This window comes from Desmodus rotundus, chromosome 4, assembly GCF_022682495.2.
Source record: "Desmodus rotundus isolate HL8 chromosome 4, HLdesRot8A.1, whole genome shotgun sequence".
Lineage (NCBI taxonomy): Eukaryota > Metazoa > Chordata > Mammalia > Chiroptera > Phyllostomidae > Desmodus > Desmodus rotundus.
In genome coordinates this window covers 65,058,231-65,076,177 of record NC_071390.1, presented here as the reverse complement: position 1 = coordinate 65,076,177, position 17,947 = coordinate 65,058,231, and the positions used below count along the sequence as shown (strand labels likewise).

The 17,947-nt window shown below is 51.6% G+C and overlaps 1 protein-coding gene across 1 annotated transcript; it reads left to right on the top strand.

Annotated features, from left to right (window-relative positions):
• Positions 1 to 5,213: 5,213 nt before the first annotated feature.
• Positions 5,214 to 14,950, top strand: LOC112305388 (synaptotagmin-15-like). The gene is given in 10 exon segments (XM_053923451.1): positions 5,214 to 5,339; positions 6,452 to 6,754; positions 6,932 to 7,172; positions 8,114 to 8,315; positions 8,730 to 8,872; positions 9,792 to 10,087; positions 11,850 to 12,084; positions 12,609 to 12,728; positions 13,759 to 13,942; positions 14,812 to 14,950. Coding segments are annotated over 10 exon segments (1,989 nt in total).
• Positions 14,951 to 17,947: the final 2,997 nt, after the last annotated feature.

The following is a 17,947-nucleotide window of genomic DNA, read 5'->3' as shown; positions in this document are numbered from 1 at the left end:
AGCACTAAAGCTCAATAAGAATGCCTCTTCCACATTTCAACAGAGGAATTCCAGCTCTTAGGAAATTACATTAAAGGTGCATAGCTTTTAAAATATCAGAAAATACCTTGGCAACTTATAAAAAGCAGAAGGGCTTTGTGTATTTTATAAAGTGATTTGCATATATCTGCATAGTGTCTCCACCTGTACTTTTATGCATTTAGGTTGACTAAATTAAATTTCAGTGATTTTTTTACATGCCTTGTCCATGATCACATGATCTATTTGGGGTAAAGGAGGAGGATATGGGAGAGCCCTGAGCTCTCTGTGGAGGCCAAACACCTGGAATGGGGAAATATTCGACAGAGTTTACTTTTCTTCTGTCCACTGCCCTCAACAGTGACTTGAGTCATCAGAAAGCCCAGGCCAGGTGATAATCAAATCTGAAAACTGGAGTTGATTAAGTCTTCCCGACTTCCATAGCTAAGGCTGGCCCGAGGCAACCCCTGCTGTCTGAGAGAGTGATGTGGTCAGCATCTTCTCTTCTCTCTCACCTTGCCTCCTGCAGACTTCTGAGGTCACAGCATACAGAGAGGGGAAGGGAAGGCAGTATAGAAAGTTCTTTCTTGATGGTCTCATAGATGGCCTTTTTTATACTCTCCAGATCTGGAAGAGGTTTAATGCTGTCATGGACACTTTGAAAAGTATCTTAAAGACTAACTTCCCTTTCCCACTTCCAGTCCCCCACTCCCAGCTCCAGAGCTGTAGTTCCCTTGACCCCAGCAAATAAATCAGAAGCCACTTACTTTCTCCTCAGCCCCTAGAAAGTTCACCTCCTAGTACCTTCCGTGGCAGTCCCACCAGCTCTCTGACAAGTTTTTTGGGTCAGAATCTGAGGTGATCATGCACCACCCCTTTCATTCATGGGGCCCACTTCTGCTCGTAGAAATATGCACACATTCCACATGCTGGCAAGCCCCTAGGAGTAGGCCAGAGGCAATTCCCCACACTCAGGCCCACATTCCCACCACAAGTGGCACATCTAGTCCCTGAAGTCCACAAGCCTTTGGGCCATCATTTGAGGGAATGCAGCTACTTCCCAACACCACAACAGCTTGCTCTTGTCTCTACTCTCTCTCCACCATCTCAAGCCAGAAGCCACAACCACCAGCCCCTTTCCTCACAAACTCCAGGGATCACAAAGCAAGCTCTCAGAATGGTCCTGCTGAAGCCAGCATCCTCTGGGCTTGAGGGGAGGGAGTAGCTACTCCACCTAACACCCTTGGTGGAGGTCCCCCATCACAACTCCAGCCCTCACCAAAGGACGATCACAAGTCCTTTCTCTCCTCCACTCTCTCAGCCTTCTCTTTCTCACTATGGGCAAGTTGTCCAACTGGTTCTCAGCCACCTTTAAAAATCTGCATCATAGTCTGTCAACACCCTTTGGAATTTGATAGCTAACTTCTTAGTGTTTCGGCCAAAACATCAATTTAACATCTTGCCACATTAAAAAAAAAAAAAAAAAAAAAAAGCCTTTTCCAGCAGCCCCCTGGAAGATGTCCTCATGTATCTCATTGGTTTAAAACACTATCCTATAGCCACCCCTAGCTGCAAAGAAGGCTGGTCAAGTCAGAATCTACGAAGGGGGCATGAAAGAGCCCTGGGGCTGAGCACATTGCTGCACCTCACAAAAGATGCAACTGAAAAGCTGTAACAGGAGTGGGGTGGATATTGGAGCCTCAGTAGTAAACTAACTGTTGTTTGCCACAATGACCCTGGTTGATAAGACCATAACCCTGAATGGCCAACAATCCTTGAGACTGTTGCATGGCCAGAGGTGACAATTCAGAAAAGACAAGCCTTGCCTCAGTCCCTGACTTTTGCTCAGAGTCAACCCTGGTGGTCAAGACACCAGAAGCTGGAACAGCTGATGTCAAACCAGTCAGTCACTCCTAGCTGAGTGTCCTTGGGCAACTCATCACCTCAGTGTCCCTCATCTTCCATCCGGTAAATGAGAATAAAAGTCTCACAGAACCTGCCCCCTCTTTCATCTCCTGCCTTAATTAAGGCTCTTAGTTGCAAGTGGGAGAAATAAACACATACTAGCTTAGGAAGCAGGAAGAAAAGGTAATTCATCAACTCATCCAGGGACAGACAGGTGGCTGCCAGCACATGGGACCAGGGTCAGCAGCAGCACCAGGCCTCCATCTCTGCTCCCTGCTCCTCACTGGCTTCATCCCTCAGCTCAGCAATTCCCACAGAAAAAGGGGTGTCTCTTGCCCTGCAAACCCCACAAAAATTCCAGGGTTGATTCTGATTAGGTCATAGCCCATCCCTGAACCATGTGCAAAGCCCCAGAACACAGACGAACTGGTGATGTGGGGAAAGAGAGGGGACTGGCTTCTACCAGTACTATGTGGACTGGAGGGGAAAATGTAAGTCCCATGAAAGAAAAAGGCTGGCAGGCAGGGGCAGGAAGGAGGGAGACCCAGGCAGCAAGACAGAGAACACTCCTGGGAGGCAGGAATGAACCATGAGGCCCAAGCTCCATCCTGGGACACTGAGTGGTTGTTCACAAGATGGGATATATTTGGAGCCAGTGTGGGGGAGTGAGGGACAAGGACAGATACTTCCTCTAAGCTCCTCCAAAGGGGTTAGAGGAAATTAATACTTAAGCCACCCTAATAAAACCAGAGGAAAGAGATGATGCTGGGAGTGGGAGAATCCTTCCCACCTCACAAAGAGGCACCTGGGGTGACCAGGATGGAATTTATATAAATGTGAGAAATGCAGACTTCCCCATGTTTCTCAGTATGTCTTTATCCTACTCTGGCCTCTGTTTTAAATGATGAGAGATGACACTTCCTCAGATGGGGCTGATTCTTAAGGTTAATTGAAAGTGGCCTTTCTCCTGAATCATCCATTGCACTGAATTATTAATCATCTGGAGGCATTTACAGGCCTTTAAACACTTGGACTTCCTGAAATCCTCCTTGGAAATGCTTTTGCCAGTGGAAATATGACTTCCTTTTGGCCATGGAAAAAAGAAACCATGTCTACTGATGTTTCCAGATTTCCCAGCTTCCAGAGACCCAGGAAGGAACAAAATCTGAAAACAGGAAGCAGAGCCAGAGAGCAGCAAACCAGGAAGCCATTCTGCTATATGGAGTCGGCTCCGAGGCAGCCTGCTCTCAGAGCCCCGGTGGGACTGTGGACAGAGAGGAGACTGACCACAGTGACTATGGCTTTTGGCCTAGTTTATGGTCATTGCCACAGAAAATGGTCTCCTGGGGCCTTGCATGGATGGGTTCCTCAGCTGGTCAGTGCAGAGGGAAGAATGAGGGGGCCAGGTGACAGGTCCAGTTATACCACTTACTGGATGGGCCATGGAACCTCTATGATTTAGTTTCCTCAACTGAGGGAGTGGTACGTACCTTGCAGGGCTGACAAGAGACAGAGATTGATGGGATCTTGTACATCAAGCCTGTGTCATAATGCCCAGACAATAAGGAGCAGCAAGAAAGATGAGTTCCTTCTTTCCACCTGTTCTCATATCCCAAAGAAGGGAAAAAAGACTCAAAACTCAGCAGGCTGGCCCTAGCCTGGTGGCTCAGTTGTTGAGTGTCATCCCACACACCAAAATGTTGTGGGTTTGATTCCTGGTCAGGGCGCCTATGGGAGGCAATAGATCAATGTTTTTCTCTCATATCAATGGCTATCTTCCTCTCCTCCTCAAATCAATAAACATATCATCAGGTGAGAATTATATAAATTTAAAAAAAAACAACCTCAGCAGCAGGCTGGCTGAATGTGTAAGGTGCTTGTAAACAGAGCCGGCAGCGTGAGTGCAGGACCCCACAGCTGGTCTCCAGAGCAGGCCAAGGAGCTCCCGTCAGGCTCAAAGCCTGGGCCCTGAATGTGTGCCAAATGGACGGTGGTGCCAGAAACCTGAGCACAGCTCCTCCTGAGTGCACAGGCCCTTCATCCACCACCAGTACAGCCGTGGCCCCAGAGGCAGATACTGGCAATGCTCAGCTGAATAAGACATGACCTTGCTAACCTGGTTGGTGTGGCTCAATTTGTTGAAGCATCATCCCATAGAAGACTGAAAGGTCACAGGTTCAATTCCTGGTCAGGGCACATAGCCAGGTTGTGGGCTCCATGCCCAAGAGAAGGCAACCATTGATGTCTTTCTTTCATATCCATGTCTGTCTCTCTCTCTTTTTGTCTCTCTCTGCCTCCCTCCCTCTCTTCTTCCCCCTCCTCTCCCTTTCTGCCTCTCTCTCCCTTCCTCTCTCTCTACAATCAATGAAAAAATGACCTCAGGTGAGAATTAAGACAAAAAAAGACATGGCCCTCCCTTTATTGAGGTCCTGGTCTGAGAGAGTGAACAAGCTGGCAGCCACAGGCACTGAGCTCTGTACAGGGGTAGAGGGTGAGATTGGGGTTGGGGAGTCTGAGCAACATGAGGTGGAGAACAGGTGGAAGATCAAATCTGAAGAGCAGAGAGGATGTTGACACAATGCTCCACATTGCTCCAGGTAAGGGATGATGGAGACCCAGGTGAAGCTTTTGGTGGTGACGGAGATGGGCAGAGGAGGAAGAGCTGGCAGGACTTGGCCACTGCTTGGATGGGAGCCCTGGAAAGGCACAACATGGGGCTGGGGAAGGATGGGCAGCTCTGGGTCTGGCAGTTATTTGCTTGCCACAAGTCTCCATTTTCCAGAGGTACCTACTCCCCACCCCATACCCAAAGTAGCCAAGTGCAGTACAGACCCAACCATGGAGGTGGCTAGGTATGGATGGGTGCTATGCCCCATCAGGGGTGGTCAGGCCACATAGGGCAGCTTGGGATTGGGAGATCATGACTGAAGGGTTACCCTGCAGAGGACACATAGACCTTGCTAGCCTTCTGGTCCCAGCCTTGGGCTACACTGAGAGCTGCAGGCAGCAGCAGAAGAAGAATGTAAACCATCCCTCCCAGAGGGCTGTATGAACACTGTGGTCTGCACAATAATGGCTCCAAAGACACCTGTGTCCTAATTCCTGAACCCTAGGAATATGTTACCTTACATGGCAAGAGGGACTTTGCAGCTGTGATTAAGTTAAGGACTTTGAAATGGGGAGATTACCTTGGATTATCTGGGTGGGCCCCATGTAATCACATGGGTCCTTACAAGAGAGAGGCCGAAAAAGTTGATTTGAAGATGATGGGGAGTCAGTGAGATTAGAAAATGCTGCTGCTGGCTTTGAAGGTGAAGGATGGGGCCGCTTGCATGCAGCTTCGAGAAGGTGGGAAAGGCAAAGGAATGGATTTTCCCCCAGCCACCAGGAGGAATGCAGCCCTGCCTTCCATAACGGTAAGATAATAAATTTGTGGTTTTTAACCACAAAATTTGTGGTAATTCGTTACAGCAGCAAAGGAAACTAATACAGACATCCAACTCAGACTTGAGGGGAAATACAGAGAAGTTTTAGGGGAACCCTGTTCCCTTTTCTTGAAACACCACCCCAATGCCAGCCCAGCAGAAGCAGAGGTCAGGGCCCCAGGTTCTCCAGACACTCCAGCCAATATGACTGCATCCCCTGAGAGCAGATTTGCAGGTGGAGAAAGGCCTGTGGGGGAAATGTTCTGCCCACAACAGGTTCCTAGCCCGGTTTAGGGATGGAGCAGAGAGAGAGGCTCCACTCCTCTGGGACTGTTTCTGGGTGCAGGGTCATGCCTTCTCACCATCTCACACCAGTCCAGACCCCAAAGGAGAATGGCCACCTTTCTTCTGCACACAGGCATCCAAAGGTTCCCAGACCCTGCTCCGGTGTGGGACCTCAGTTCACCGCCCAGCCCTCCACAGGTCTTCCAGTGTTCAGGCAAGGGGGAGCCTCCAGCACACCCACCACCTGACGGCTCTGCTTCTTGTCCACCCTGCCTTCTACATCCTATGACAGGCACAGGTACCTCTTGCAAGTAGGGCCCAGGCTGGGTCTTTGGATGAAACCTTCAAGGCTGTAAAACAAGACCGAATCTCCCTCCTCCCACACACATATATTCCTTTGAGCCCACTTACAGCCCCCTCGAGGTCTCAGACACTCCTACCAGAGTGCTCCACTGGGACGCTGCGAAGGCACCATGAGGAGGCACATCCCCCACTCAGGGCGCATGCCGGTGGGAGCAGGCAGAGGACCTGGAGGGGCCTTACCCGAGCCTCTCCTCCAAGGCTGGATCCACAGCCTCCACTGGCGCTGTCCCTGCGGTCTGATAATAATTACTATAATTATAGGTTCTGAGGGTGCGGAGGGGACCCGATGACGTCACCCTCGGTTAGATACTCACCATAAAAGGGTTGGCATGCCCTGCTCTCCTCTCCCTTTGTCCAGTCACGGCTCTAAGTGCCCCGTACATACATTAACCTTAGAGGGAGTACTATTATTAACCTGATTGAGTAAAGTAACCTGAAATAAATTGCCCAAATAGCACAGCCAGCGCGTGGGGAGCCGGAGTTGGAATCCAGGTGGTCGGATTGCAGAAGCCACGCTTTTTCCACGCTTCATTATTTTGTCTACTGAGATGGCGACCCAGGACACTTCAGCAACTCACCGTACGCCTGGGCGGTCAGGCGGACGGCATAGGGCTGGGACCCGGGCTCGGGCCCGGGCACTATGCCCCGGGATCCCGGAGGCCCCTTGGAGCCCGCAGCTCCAGCCCTCAAAGGAGCTGTACCAGGTGAAGCGCATACCTAGGCGGGGTTTGCCCAAGCCGCCAGGTGTAACAGGGCAGGTAGCCTTCTATCTGAAGCAGGCGGAGAAGGCACCGGCTCTGTCCTCCTGGAAGGGGTGGCCTTAGCACCGCACCCCGTTCACAGCCACAAGGAGTCCCAGGCGCCCGCCCTGCCCTGCCTGGAGCCCAGAGATTTCCGGGAGCGCCAGGTCCGCTCCGCGCCCCTCCGGGGCTAAGCCCAGGCCACCGCCAGACCGGAGTGGGGCTGCAGCCTCCGGGCGCCAAGTCCCTGCCCCCGCCATCCGCCGCCGCAGTGCCAGAGCGCGTCAAGGGACAGACCCCATGCCCACCTACAGCCCCATGAGGTGCCTTAATACCCTGACTCACGGCGGCGGCGGCGGCGGGAGGCGCAGAGACCAGAGAGACCGAGCGCGGGGCCGCACCCCGACGGCCAGGCGGAGAAGACCCATGGCTGGAAGTGCCCTAGTCTCCCCACCTTTGTGCCCAGCGCGGCTACCCGGCCCCTAGGTCACTTTCCTCCACCCCATCAGCCCCACTGGGGCGTAGCCCCTGTCCGGCCCCCAGCCCCTAGCGGTGTCCGGTGTCCGAGATGGAGTGGAGAGTGAGGCCGGCCCCTCACGGCCAGTAGCGGGTCAGGAGGTGTGGGGGTCTTGTTTTCTCACCGCTCCACGTGGTCCAGAGTCTGGAGCCCGGAAGTCACGAGCCGGCACGTGAGCCAAAGGCGGCCCCCTTCTTTGCTCCGGAGACCAAGTGTCCGAGCGCTCTCAGAGCTCGCTGGGTAGAGCCTCTCAGGTCCTTGAAAATGTGGCAGTTAGGTGCCAGGTGCAAAGGATCCTCTGTGTGTCTCTGTTTCTCACACCTACTGTCCCCATCCTGGTCCACAACCCCTCCAGCGCCTCCCCTGGACTCCCTAAGGTATGCTGATAGAGTTAAGGGAAGGAGCAGGTTTTATAGAAAATTACAGAATTCAAACATGAGTCCAGCCCCTCAGCAGGTTCCAGGACCCCAAAGGATAGGGTTCTGAGTGTCAGTCACCACCCAGCACATCAGGCCTTCCTCAGCTTTCCTTAAATGCCTGGTGCCCACACCCAGCCCACCTCAAGCCTGGAAAGGATTCCAAGGAAAATGGAGGTTCTGGTAAAAGACACTTTAATTTCTACTTAGAAACACAAGAAAGTGGCTCATTTCAGCAAGAATCCCAGCTGCTTTCCAAGGGAAACCAGAAGTTGCTGCCCAGGGCACTTGGGCCCCAAAAGAAATGGCTTTTCGGTTGACACCCAGCAGCCCAGCCAGCAGCCCCCCTCCCCAGTTGACCCAGAAAGCCCGCTGTCCAAATTCTGACCCCAGAAAGCCAGTGGTGTGAAGGGGCATCACACACCTGTTGGTCTTCACCCCCAGAGCAGGTGGCCCTGGTGACTGGGGGCATCTTTGGGGGTCTGCTGCTGCTGCTGCTGCTCCTGGTGCTGTTGTTGATCACAGTGAGCTGCTGTCTCTGGAAGAGGATTTGTGCCACATTTCCCTATGAGGAGCTGCCAAAGACCAGGGCTGCCTCCAGCCTACAGGGGCACAAGCTCTGCGCCTGGCGGGAGCAGACAAGCAGGTGAGACAGGATTTAGGGCCCAGAGAGCCCTTGGCCTTGCTTAGTACCCTCCCTGTGGCATTTCCCTTGAAGTAGGGCAGGAAGGAAAGGTCTGTTTCTGAAGCACAGCCTGTGTGCTCTTGCCATGCTGGGAACTATCATAAAGAAACTCCAGAGTCCTCACCACACCATGAGATAGGTGTTATGGAGCCCATTGTCCAGCTGAGAAAACTGAGGCTCAGAAGACATAAGTAGTAAGTGGGAGAACAGGCATTCAAACCCAGGCAGTCTGACTCCAGTGGCTGTGCCCCTCCAACTGGCCACTGCTGTGGGCAGACAGAGTTCTTGGCTCTGGTACTCAACCCCTCTGGGCAAGTACTCTGAGGCCACACTATTCCCTTGCCACCTATATGTCATTGCCCTGCTTCTGGACAGGCCACCAGATGTGCCATTTGTGGTGCCCCCTTCCCTCCAAAGTCAAGACTGGGTGCCCCTGCACAGCAGAGAATGGGCCCAGGTGTGACAGGACCTCTGCCCAGCCCTGAAGCTCCTGCCCCACACCAGCAGCAGCCACCTTGGTAGTGCTCCCGCCAGGGCCTGCCCAGACGTCAGGGTCTGCTCAGGCCAGGGCAGATCCATCTGCTCTCAAGGGCCTGGCTCTGGAACATTGACTGGATGGGCCCAGGGATGCCAGAGTTGGCCACTCTTTGCAGGTACTTGTGAGTTTACCAAGTGCCTGCTATAGCCCAGCTGGGGCCTGATACAGCCTCATGTGCCCTTTTGGAATTAGACCTCACCATGCCTCTGTAGGGAGAGGGACTGTCACCCCATTTTACACATTCTTAAACATGTTTGGAAGGTTAGCCATGCCTTGCCCAAGGTCACAGAGGCAGTAAGCATTTGAAAAATGGAGCCCTGGTGTTTCCGCGTATAGGACCTGAGCTGGGTCCTCTTCCAGGATGATGGAGAGGGCAGAATGGTTGGAGCTGGGCACAGCTTTCTGCCTACCTCTTTTGCTCTGAAGGCTTCCTAGGAACCACCAGTCCTTGGTCCTCCTAATTTGAAGAGAAAGAAAAGAGGCAACACCTTATCACTGAGACATCCTCTGGACACCACAGAAAGGGGCCAGACCAGGTGCTGGGCACTGTGACCATCCCCCAAGCAGGCCCTGACCTCTGAGGATGGGGACTGATCACAAGGGGTAGGAGTTGAATGAATACTGAGGCCTCTGCTGGGGGCCCCAGGAAGGAGCAGGCCTGGATGGACAATGCCTTACTGTGAGAAGGCCTCCTGGATGAGCTGCACTACAGAGAGGGACTCCATTCAGTCAGGAGAAGCAAGTGGGGTGCGTATGGTCAGGAGGGGCCACAGGAGAGATCTAGTCAAGGCTCGGCAAAGAAAGGATGGGACAGGAGAGGGCAGTAAATCCCAGCGCTTGCTGTCCCCAGGCCTCTGCCTCCCTCTGGCCTGTCAGACCTCCCAGCCCCTGTGTTGCAGGAGATGCATGTGTGGTAGGGACCATTAACCCAGAGCTGTACAAGTTCCCAGAAGACAAGAGTGAGACCTACTTCCCAGAGGGCTGCCTGGGGCGGCTATGGTTCTCCGTGGAATACCAGCAGGAGGCTGAGTGACTGCTGGTGGGCCTGATCAAGGCACAGTGGCTACAAGCCCCCTCAGAGACCTGCGGCCCACTGGTAAAGCTCCACCTGCTGCCTGATGAACAGCACTTCCTCCAGTCCAACACCAAATGCAGAACTGCCAACCCTCAGTTTGATGAACACTTCATCTTCCAGGTACAGTGTGTGGAGCAGGCAGGGTCTGGGAAGGAGCAGGCATCCTGCAAGAGAACCCCAGCATTCCATACTAGCCAGGGTCCTGCAGCCCCCAGAATCCCTGAGCCATAGGCCCTGCCTTACCCTGCCTCTCAGGTCAGGACCTGAAGAACCTTGAACTCCAATGGCAGGGGCAGGGGCAAGGGAGAGACTTGGAAAGTAAGGGGAAAGAAGGCCAGGCTCCTTCTGCCCAGGCTGCCTGGAGGAGACAAAAAAAAATTATTGAATCACTTACTGAATGCCAGATCCTGGCCCATGGGACATGGAGGAAGCACTCCAAAGCCCCGGGGCACTATGGGGTTTCTGGCAAGGATATCCAAGGAAGGCAGAGGGTGAGATCTCCAGGCCTCTTGGAATGGGGACAGAAACTCACCTATTCTGTCAGAGGCCAGCACAGGACCCAAGTGCCTTGGCTGTATGTTGGGCTGCCTGGCTCAGGGTCTGGAGGTGCCTTGGCTATAAGGGCACTGAGCCAAGCTCACAGTGGCCTGGGAGCCTCAGCAGGTGACTGGGGGCCCTTTTGGAAAGCCAGCCATCAAGAGCTGCTGAGAGGCCTTAGACAAACACTTTTTTTAAAAGATTTTATTTATTTATTTTTAGAGAGAGGGGAAGGGTGGGAGAAAGAGAGGGAGTGAAGCATCGAAGTGCGAGAGATATATGGATCGGTTGCCTCTTGCTCACTCCCAACTGGGGACCTGGCCCATAACCCAGGCATGTGCCCTGACTGGGAATTGAACCTGCGACCTTTTGGTTCTCAGGCTGGCACTCAGTCCACTGGGTCATACCAGCCAGGGAGGGACAAGCATTTTTAAGCACTGGGCAGCGGGCTGGCTGCAAAATAAGGAGAAGCTTGTAAGCATCCAGCAAGAGTGTGACTGCAGAGGCCAGAGCCCTGATTCTTGCGATCTTCCAATGCTGAGAGCTGAGAAGAGGGATGGCATGGGGCCCAGCTCCTGGCCGTCTGCTGGGGCCAAGGCTGTGAGAATTCACAGGCGAACCTATTTTTGTCAGGTCAGCAAGACCCAAGGTGTGCAAGCTGGCTAATCAGCATGGCCACACATCATGCTCACATACTTACTTCTCTTTGCTCATCACTTCCCTGCCCTGTCCCTGCATTAACTTGATCCTGACCCTCTCTTGTGTTTTAAGGGGGAAGAGAAGGAGAAAAGGAAGGGAAGAAAATCAATATTAATTGACCACCTGTGCTAGGTCAGACACTGTGTTTGGGTTTTACAACCCAGAAAGTAAGAACCATTATCCTATTTCGGGATGAGGAGACTGAGTCTCAGGAAGAGGGAAGTTGGGGTGCCCAACCCAGATAGCAGAGACAGGCAGGTTCCCTGGGATCTACTGCGTGGCCTCTCATACTTCTATGATGCAGGCCAATCACTGGGAGGTCCTATGAAACAGTAGATCCAACTTCATGGGTTTGGGGTGGTCCCCAAGGCCCTGCATTCCTAACAAGGTCCAGAGGATAGTGAATTCTGCTGGTCCTCAGACCACACTGTACATGGCAAGACTGGCACTCACTCCCACCTCCTGAGGGAATGCTGCTGTACTGGCCATGCTGCTGTGAAAGTTCCCCAAAAATGCCTGGGTTTGGGGTATACAAGTCTCTGGTTGAGACACCCCTCACCAAAAGCTCCTGCGTCCAGAACAATGTGCACATCATCCTATCTCTTGTCCCCAAGCCTGTCCCCAGCCTAGCCCTCATCTCCCCCAGGTATCTAGCAAGAGCATCACTCAGAGGGTGCTGAGGTTCTCGGTGTACCATGTGGACAGGCAGAGGAAGCACCAGCTCCTGGGCCAGATGCTGTTTCCCATGAAGAATGAGACCCTGGTGGGCAACTGTCAGCACATTTTCTGGAGAGACCTAGAGGCTCAGAGCCTGGAGGTAAAGGTCAAGGTCACTAGACATATGCCACTGAGTGTCACACTACCATGGGCAGCCAGCATGGGTGGGCCAGCACACCTACAAGTGTGACTTGGGATGGTGGGCCTGGGTGGAGCCGCATGGTTAGAAGGGGTATGTGGAGTCACTCCTGGGCAAGGAGGTTCTTTTGCCCTGGTGTCAGATTACCTAGAACAACTTGAAAAATCTGTGTTTGGATTCCACATCCATTCAGACAGCTGTGAAAGGCAATACTACAAATGGACCACCAAAAAATATGTTTACCTGCCTTCCCCCAACCCTCAGGAAAGACCCATGGCTCAGAATAGGCTTTGGAATCCCCCAGACCTGGGTTTGAAGCCGCAGCTCTGGTCCTCACCACTGTGGTTTCTTTGGCAGATCCCTTCAGCCCTCCAGTTCTTAGTTTCTCCATCTGTAAAGTGGTGGGTGGGTTTAAAGGAGGGAAAATGAGTATGAAGTGGGTATGTCACCTGGTCCCCTGGGCCTAACTATTGGGAGAAGGGAAGAAGGCAGTGGGGCTCTCCCAGCACCTGCCAGTGTGACATGGTGCCTTCCTCTTGGCATCTCCAGCCCCCTCGGAGTTTGGCGACCTCCAGTTCTGCCTCAACTACAATGACTGCCTGAGCCGCCTCACTGTGGTTGTGCTGCATGCCAAGGGCCTGAAGCTCCAGGACAACAGGGGTGTTGTCAGTAAGTTTTCCCCTCAAGGCAGATCCTGCCCTGTAAGCTTGGGGCTGGGGTTAGAGTCCAACCCTCACAGTCGACCATCCAGTTTCTACTTGCATACTCCTCATCAGAGAGCACTCACTGTCTTATGATCTGCACCCTTCCTCAGTGGACATTGGTGTGAGAATCCATTTCCTTATGTCGAATCCAATGTTGCATCCCCTTGGCCTCCTGCAAGACCCCTAAGACCCTGAGACCAAGTCAGCTCCTCCCTTTTCTGAAAGCAGGGTCTTGGCTCCTTGAACCATACTGCCCACCCTTATACCTACCCTTTTATGAAGGGATCTAGTTCCTCCAGAGTGAGGCCCCACACCTTCCTTCCCCCAGGGAGGTTCCCCTGAACATGGCACTCTTCTGGAAGAAGAAGTACCCCTGGCTGGCAGGCCTAATGGCTCTCTGCTTCCTCTAGCCTCCCAGAACCCAGGAACTGGAGGAGCAGAGGCCCTGCACTGGCTCACTGCACACGCCCCACCCCTATGCGGGCCTCCAACAAGGTGACCGTTGTCTGCCACCTGTGTGCCTTTGCATCTAAGTGAACGTTGGCTGTTGGCCACCTATGAGTCTTTGCATCTTAAGTAATCTGGCATTCAATGGTCCACTGCTGATCTAAAACCCACCTAAGCTCCACCCCAAAACACTTGGCTCTCTGAATGAGAAAGGTGTTTAAGGGGCCCTAGGAGCCTGAGCACCCAGCACTCAACTGGGAGAAATGAGTGCATGGTGCCAGGCCTCTGTAAACAAGGGCCAGCCAAGCTGTGGGTGGTTCGGAAGGCAGAGAGGAAGGAAGAGGAAGGGAGCTGAGTGTGTCCTCCACCCTAAGGCAGTACACTAATCAACCCTGTTTCCTCTTGTAACGCCCTTTGGCTGTAGCGGCTGTGAGTAATGGGGTCCTGGCAGCGGGGTGGGCATGTGCCCCCACCCCAAGACCTCCCACAGGCCAGAGGCTTGGGCCCTTGCCTGTGCCTCTCAGTCCTCTGTCTACACTGCCCCTCAGGTGTGTTTGTCAAAGTGTCCCTGATGAACCACAACAAGTTTGTCAAGTGCAAGAAGACATCAGTTGTGCTGGGCTCTGCCAACCCTGTATACAGAGAGACCTTCAGCTTCAAGGCCAACCCCGCAGAACTGGACACTGCCATCCTCGGCCTGACAGTGCTGCAGGACACTGCAGGGGACAGTAAGCCTTCTCCTGACCCCAGCGGGGGGGCAACAGGCCTGGGGAGCTGCTGAGCATTTAGGCAGCATGGGCCCTCAGGAGGGCTCTGTGTTTCTGTTCTGTTCCCTAAGGAAACTAGCACTAAGAGAGGCTGAGACACTTGCCCAAGAACACAGAGCTTGCTAGTGAGAGAGCTAGGATTCACACCCAGCTTTATTCCAGTTTGACTGTGGCCACCCCCTCCTGTGGCAAACTGCAAGAGCCTGGCAGGCAGCATGGCTGCCTGCCTTTGGCCAAGTGACCTGATGCTGTGGGTCACTGTGTTCCCTGCATTGCCTCATGCCTTCAGACAGCCTTCAAGTCTTGAAAGTTATCCCAGCAGCTCCCTCATACTACCCCATATCCTACTGTCCACTGTCACCGTCCAGGGAAGCAGAGCCGGCTGGTCTCCTAGGCTAGAGCTACCTTCTCCACTGTGACAGTGGGAGGGTGAAAGTTTTGTTGAATGTTCCCATGAATGTATAAGTGGGCTGATGAAAGAAGGAGGGGCCCCTGGTCCCTTGGCTCCAAAGTGAGACAGGCTTAAGATGGCCCAGCAAGAGGATGAGGGGCAGAGTGGGTGTCCCTGAATGTCTGGCTCTTCACCTGAGCTTATCGCTCCCCTACACGCCCTCCCCCCAAACCCTGCCATCTCCAGCTCCAGGGCAAAGTCAGGGTCTCTTTGGGGGCTGTCAGCTGAAGCTCCAAGAGGGAGGGGGCTGGCTATTTCCTTGGAGGGAAGGAATGAATGAGAGAGATGGGAGGCAGAGAAAGAGACTGGGCACTGAGGATGCCTGAGGTGATGTGGCTTCTGTGCCCCAGAGAATGACACTGCTCTCCCTCCCCTGCAAGGAGCCTCCAGCTGGGCCGGGTGGTGGTAGGCCCCTACATGTATGCCCGAGGCAGAGAGCTGGAGCACTGGACCAAGATGCTCTGCAAGCCCAAGGAACTGATGAAACACTGGCATGCACTCTGCCACACCACAGAGTCCTGACTGGGTTGAGACCTCGGGTCTGCTTAGGAGCCCACCCTCCCCATGGTCATGGGTGACAGCCACTGTCCTGGACATTTCTTCCAATCTTCCAGCTTCTCACTGGGCTGTGGGGTAGCCTGACACAAAGGAATGAGTGCTACTGTGCAGGACAGAGGAGGTGACAACTCCCCGGCCTGAGAGATCTTCCCAGTTCACTCCATCCTTCTTCCCCCTTGGGCTGCCTGGGTTGGAATCTGAGCTCCTGGTCATCACAGTCCAAATCTGGACTGGAATTTCAGGCTTTGGGAAGAAATAGTCTGTTTAACAATATCATAGTTGTGTGTGCTGAATGGAAATGCAGAAACTTGGGTTTCACCGTCTTGGAAAGCTGATGATGTTCTGAGGCTAAAGCTGCAGTTTTTCAGCTGTGGTTTCTCTGCTTTCTGTTCAGGAGAGAAAACAAACTGCTCTGGAGGGAATATAAGAGTGTGGGGTGTGTGGAAGGAATATCTCAAGTACTTATTTCAGTTGGTCCATAATAAATAGCACAGCCTGAGAATGGGGTTCTGCCTGTAGATGTGGGACAGTCCCAGGATGTCCGGGCCACCACGTACCCACAGCTCAGGAGAGAGAGCTCTCAGGGATGAGGACTCACTGCTTCAGGATCTGCAGGACAATGCTGTGAGCAACCTGCCCAGGTTCTGGGCATCAGCTCCCTGTGTCAGGCAAGGAGGGCCTCATCTGTGTGTTAGGTTCCTCCCGGGGGGCTCTGTCAAATCCTGCCCCTACATCAAGCCAAGTGTGGCTCACAGCCCACCCTCCCAGAGCCCAACACTTCACAGCCCTGATCTCACAGGTGCTGGTTCACAAAGGTCAGCTCCTGGTACACTTAGTTTAGGTAGACATGGTGAAAACATGTGGTCAAAACCTAGCCCATAGAACTGAGAGCTCTCCCCATAAACCTAGCAAGTCCATTATGATAACTGTGCTGTGGTAGGTGTCCGTGTAAAATTCATTAAGATGGAAATTCCCACAAACCACAGTAACCAACCCCTGTGCTGTTGTACTCAAGGTAAGGAGCAAGCGTTGCGCTTGTCACTGTTACTTAACAGGCAATTTGAACTTGCAGAGTCTACGCCTTGTTATTTTGTAACTAGAACAAACCTTTAAACCAACATCATCTCTTTTCTTATGCAGTGAAGCAACTTTAGCAAAAGACCGTAGTGAACCTTACACTCAGTTTCTGCCTCTTTCATTGGACTACCAGTCCCAGTTAATGCACAAATACAGCTTTCTCTAGCAATGGTCCATGCAGACAGAATATCTGTCTTTGCTTTTTCTCACTTATTTCACAGGCACGTTTTCAACATAGTCCACACTCCAGTAATTGTTAATAGCTTACACATAACAGAAATACTCTATATGATTTTTAGCAGGCTACTCAATTGGAACCATTTCCTTTTCACCTGGAGTCCTGAGACAGATGCCGACCACCCTCAAGGTGAGACTCATGCCTATCAGTGGCCTTTCTAGGACCACTTGGAAAAGTTGGAAAGCAACCCCTTTGTAGGACAGAGTGCACTGGTATGCCTAACTCACAGCTGAAAAATCTCAATGGCAAGAGACTGGCAGGCTCTCTGCTGTGATGGGGAGGAAGAAGGGGTTGCTGTGTTGGGCTGGCCCCTTTCAAGGCAAAAAGTACACAGATGCTCCCCATGGACCAGAGAGAGCTGGCCTGGATTCTCTCAGATCCTGTCCACAAGTGACCCCAGCAGAAAAAAGCCCTTTGCATTTCCATACAACACTTTAGAATCAGCTTATCAATTTCCACACACAAAAACATACTAGAATTTAAATATATCTCATTGAATGTATAGACCAGTTTGGGGGCCCCTTGACACCTTTACAATATTGCATCGTTGACCCATTAACATGGTGCATCCCTTCATTTCTTTAAGTCTCTTGCAAGTTTTCTTAGAACTGTTTGTGATTTTCAACAAAGTGTACTTGCACATCTTTCATTAGCTTTATTCTTAGATGTTTTATATGTGTTTGTTGCTAGTGCAATAGAGATTATTTTGGGGTTTTTTCTGAATATTGATTTCATATATAGTGAGTGGCCTTGCTAAAGTCACTTAAATTGTAGTAGTTTGTTAGATTCTTTATATGTAACCATGATCTCTGCAAATGACAGTTTTATTTCTCCCTTTCCAATCTTCATGCCTTCCTTTTCTGTTTGCCACGTTGCAGTGGCTGGGCAACTGGGGAAGAACAAGAAAGAAAAGGCACCCAGATTGTAAAGGAAGAAGTAAAACTACTTTTGCAGATGGCATGGTCTTATATACAGAAAATCCTAAGGAATCCACAAAAACTGTTAAAGCTAATACACAAGATCAACAAAGTTGCAGGATACAAGGTTGATCACAAATTGCATTGGCTAGGGCCTCCAGCAGAATGCTGACTACAATAGAAATAATGGGTATATGTGTCTGATTCTCCAAGTTGGGGGCAGGCAGAGCTTTCAATATTTACTATTAAGTATGATGTTTGCTATAGGACTTTTAATATACTCATGACCATGTATTCTCAATTTGTTAGAGTATATTTTATCACAGTGTTAAATTTCATCAAATGCTTTTTCTTTATCTTTCAAGGTAATCATATTTTTCCTTTATTTTTTTTAATGTGATCAATTATATTGATTAATTTTTACACATACACACACACACACACCCCCTCTGGTTTCTATTATAAGAATGTAAATTTGGGTTTTGGGTTCATAGCAAAATTAAAGGGAAGGTACAGATATTTCTCATATCCCCCTTGTCCCAACACATGCACAGACTCCCTCATTGTCAACACCCCACACCAGGGCAGTGCATTTGTTGTAACTAATGAACATACATTGAACTTCATAATCTCCCAAAGACCATAGTTTCCATTACATTCTTGAGGTTGTATATTGTGTGGGTTTGGACAAATATGTAATGACATCCTACTACATTTTCAAGTATTTTT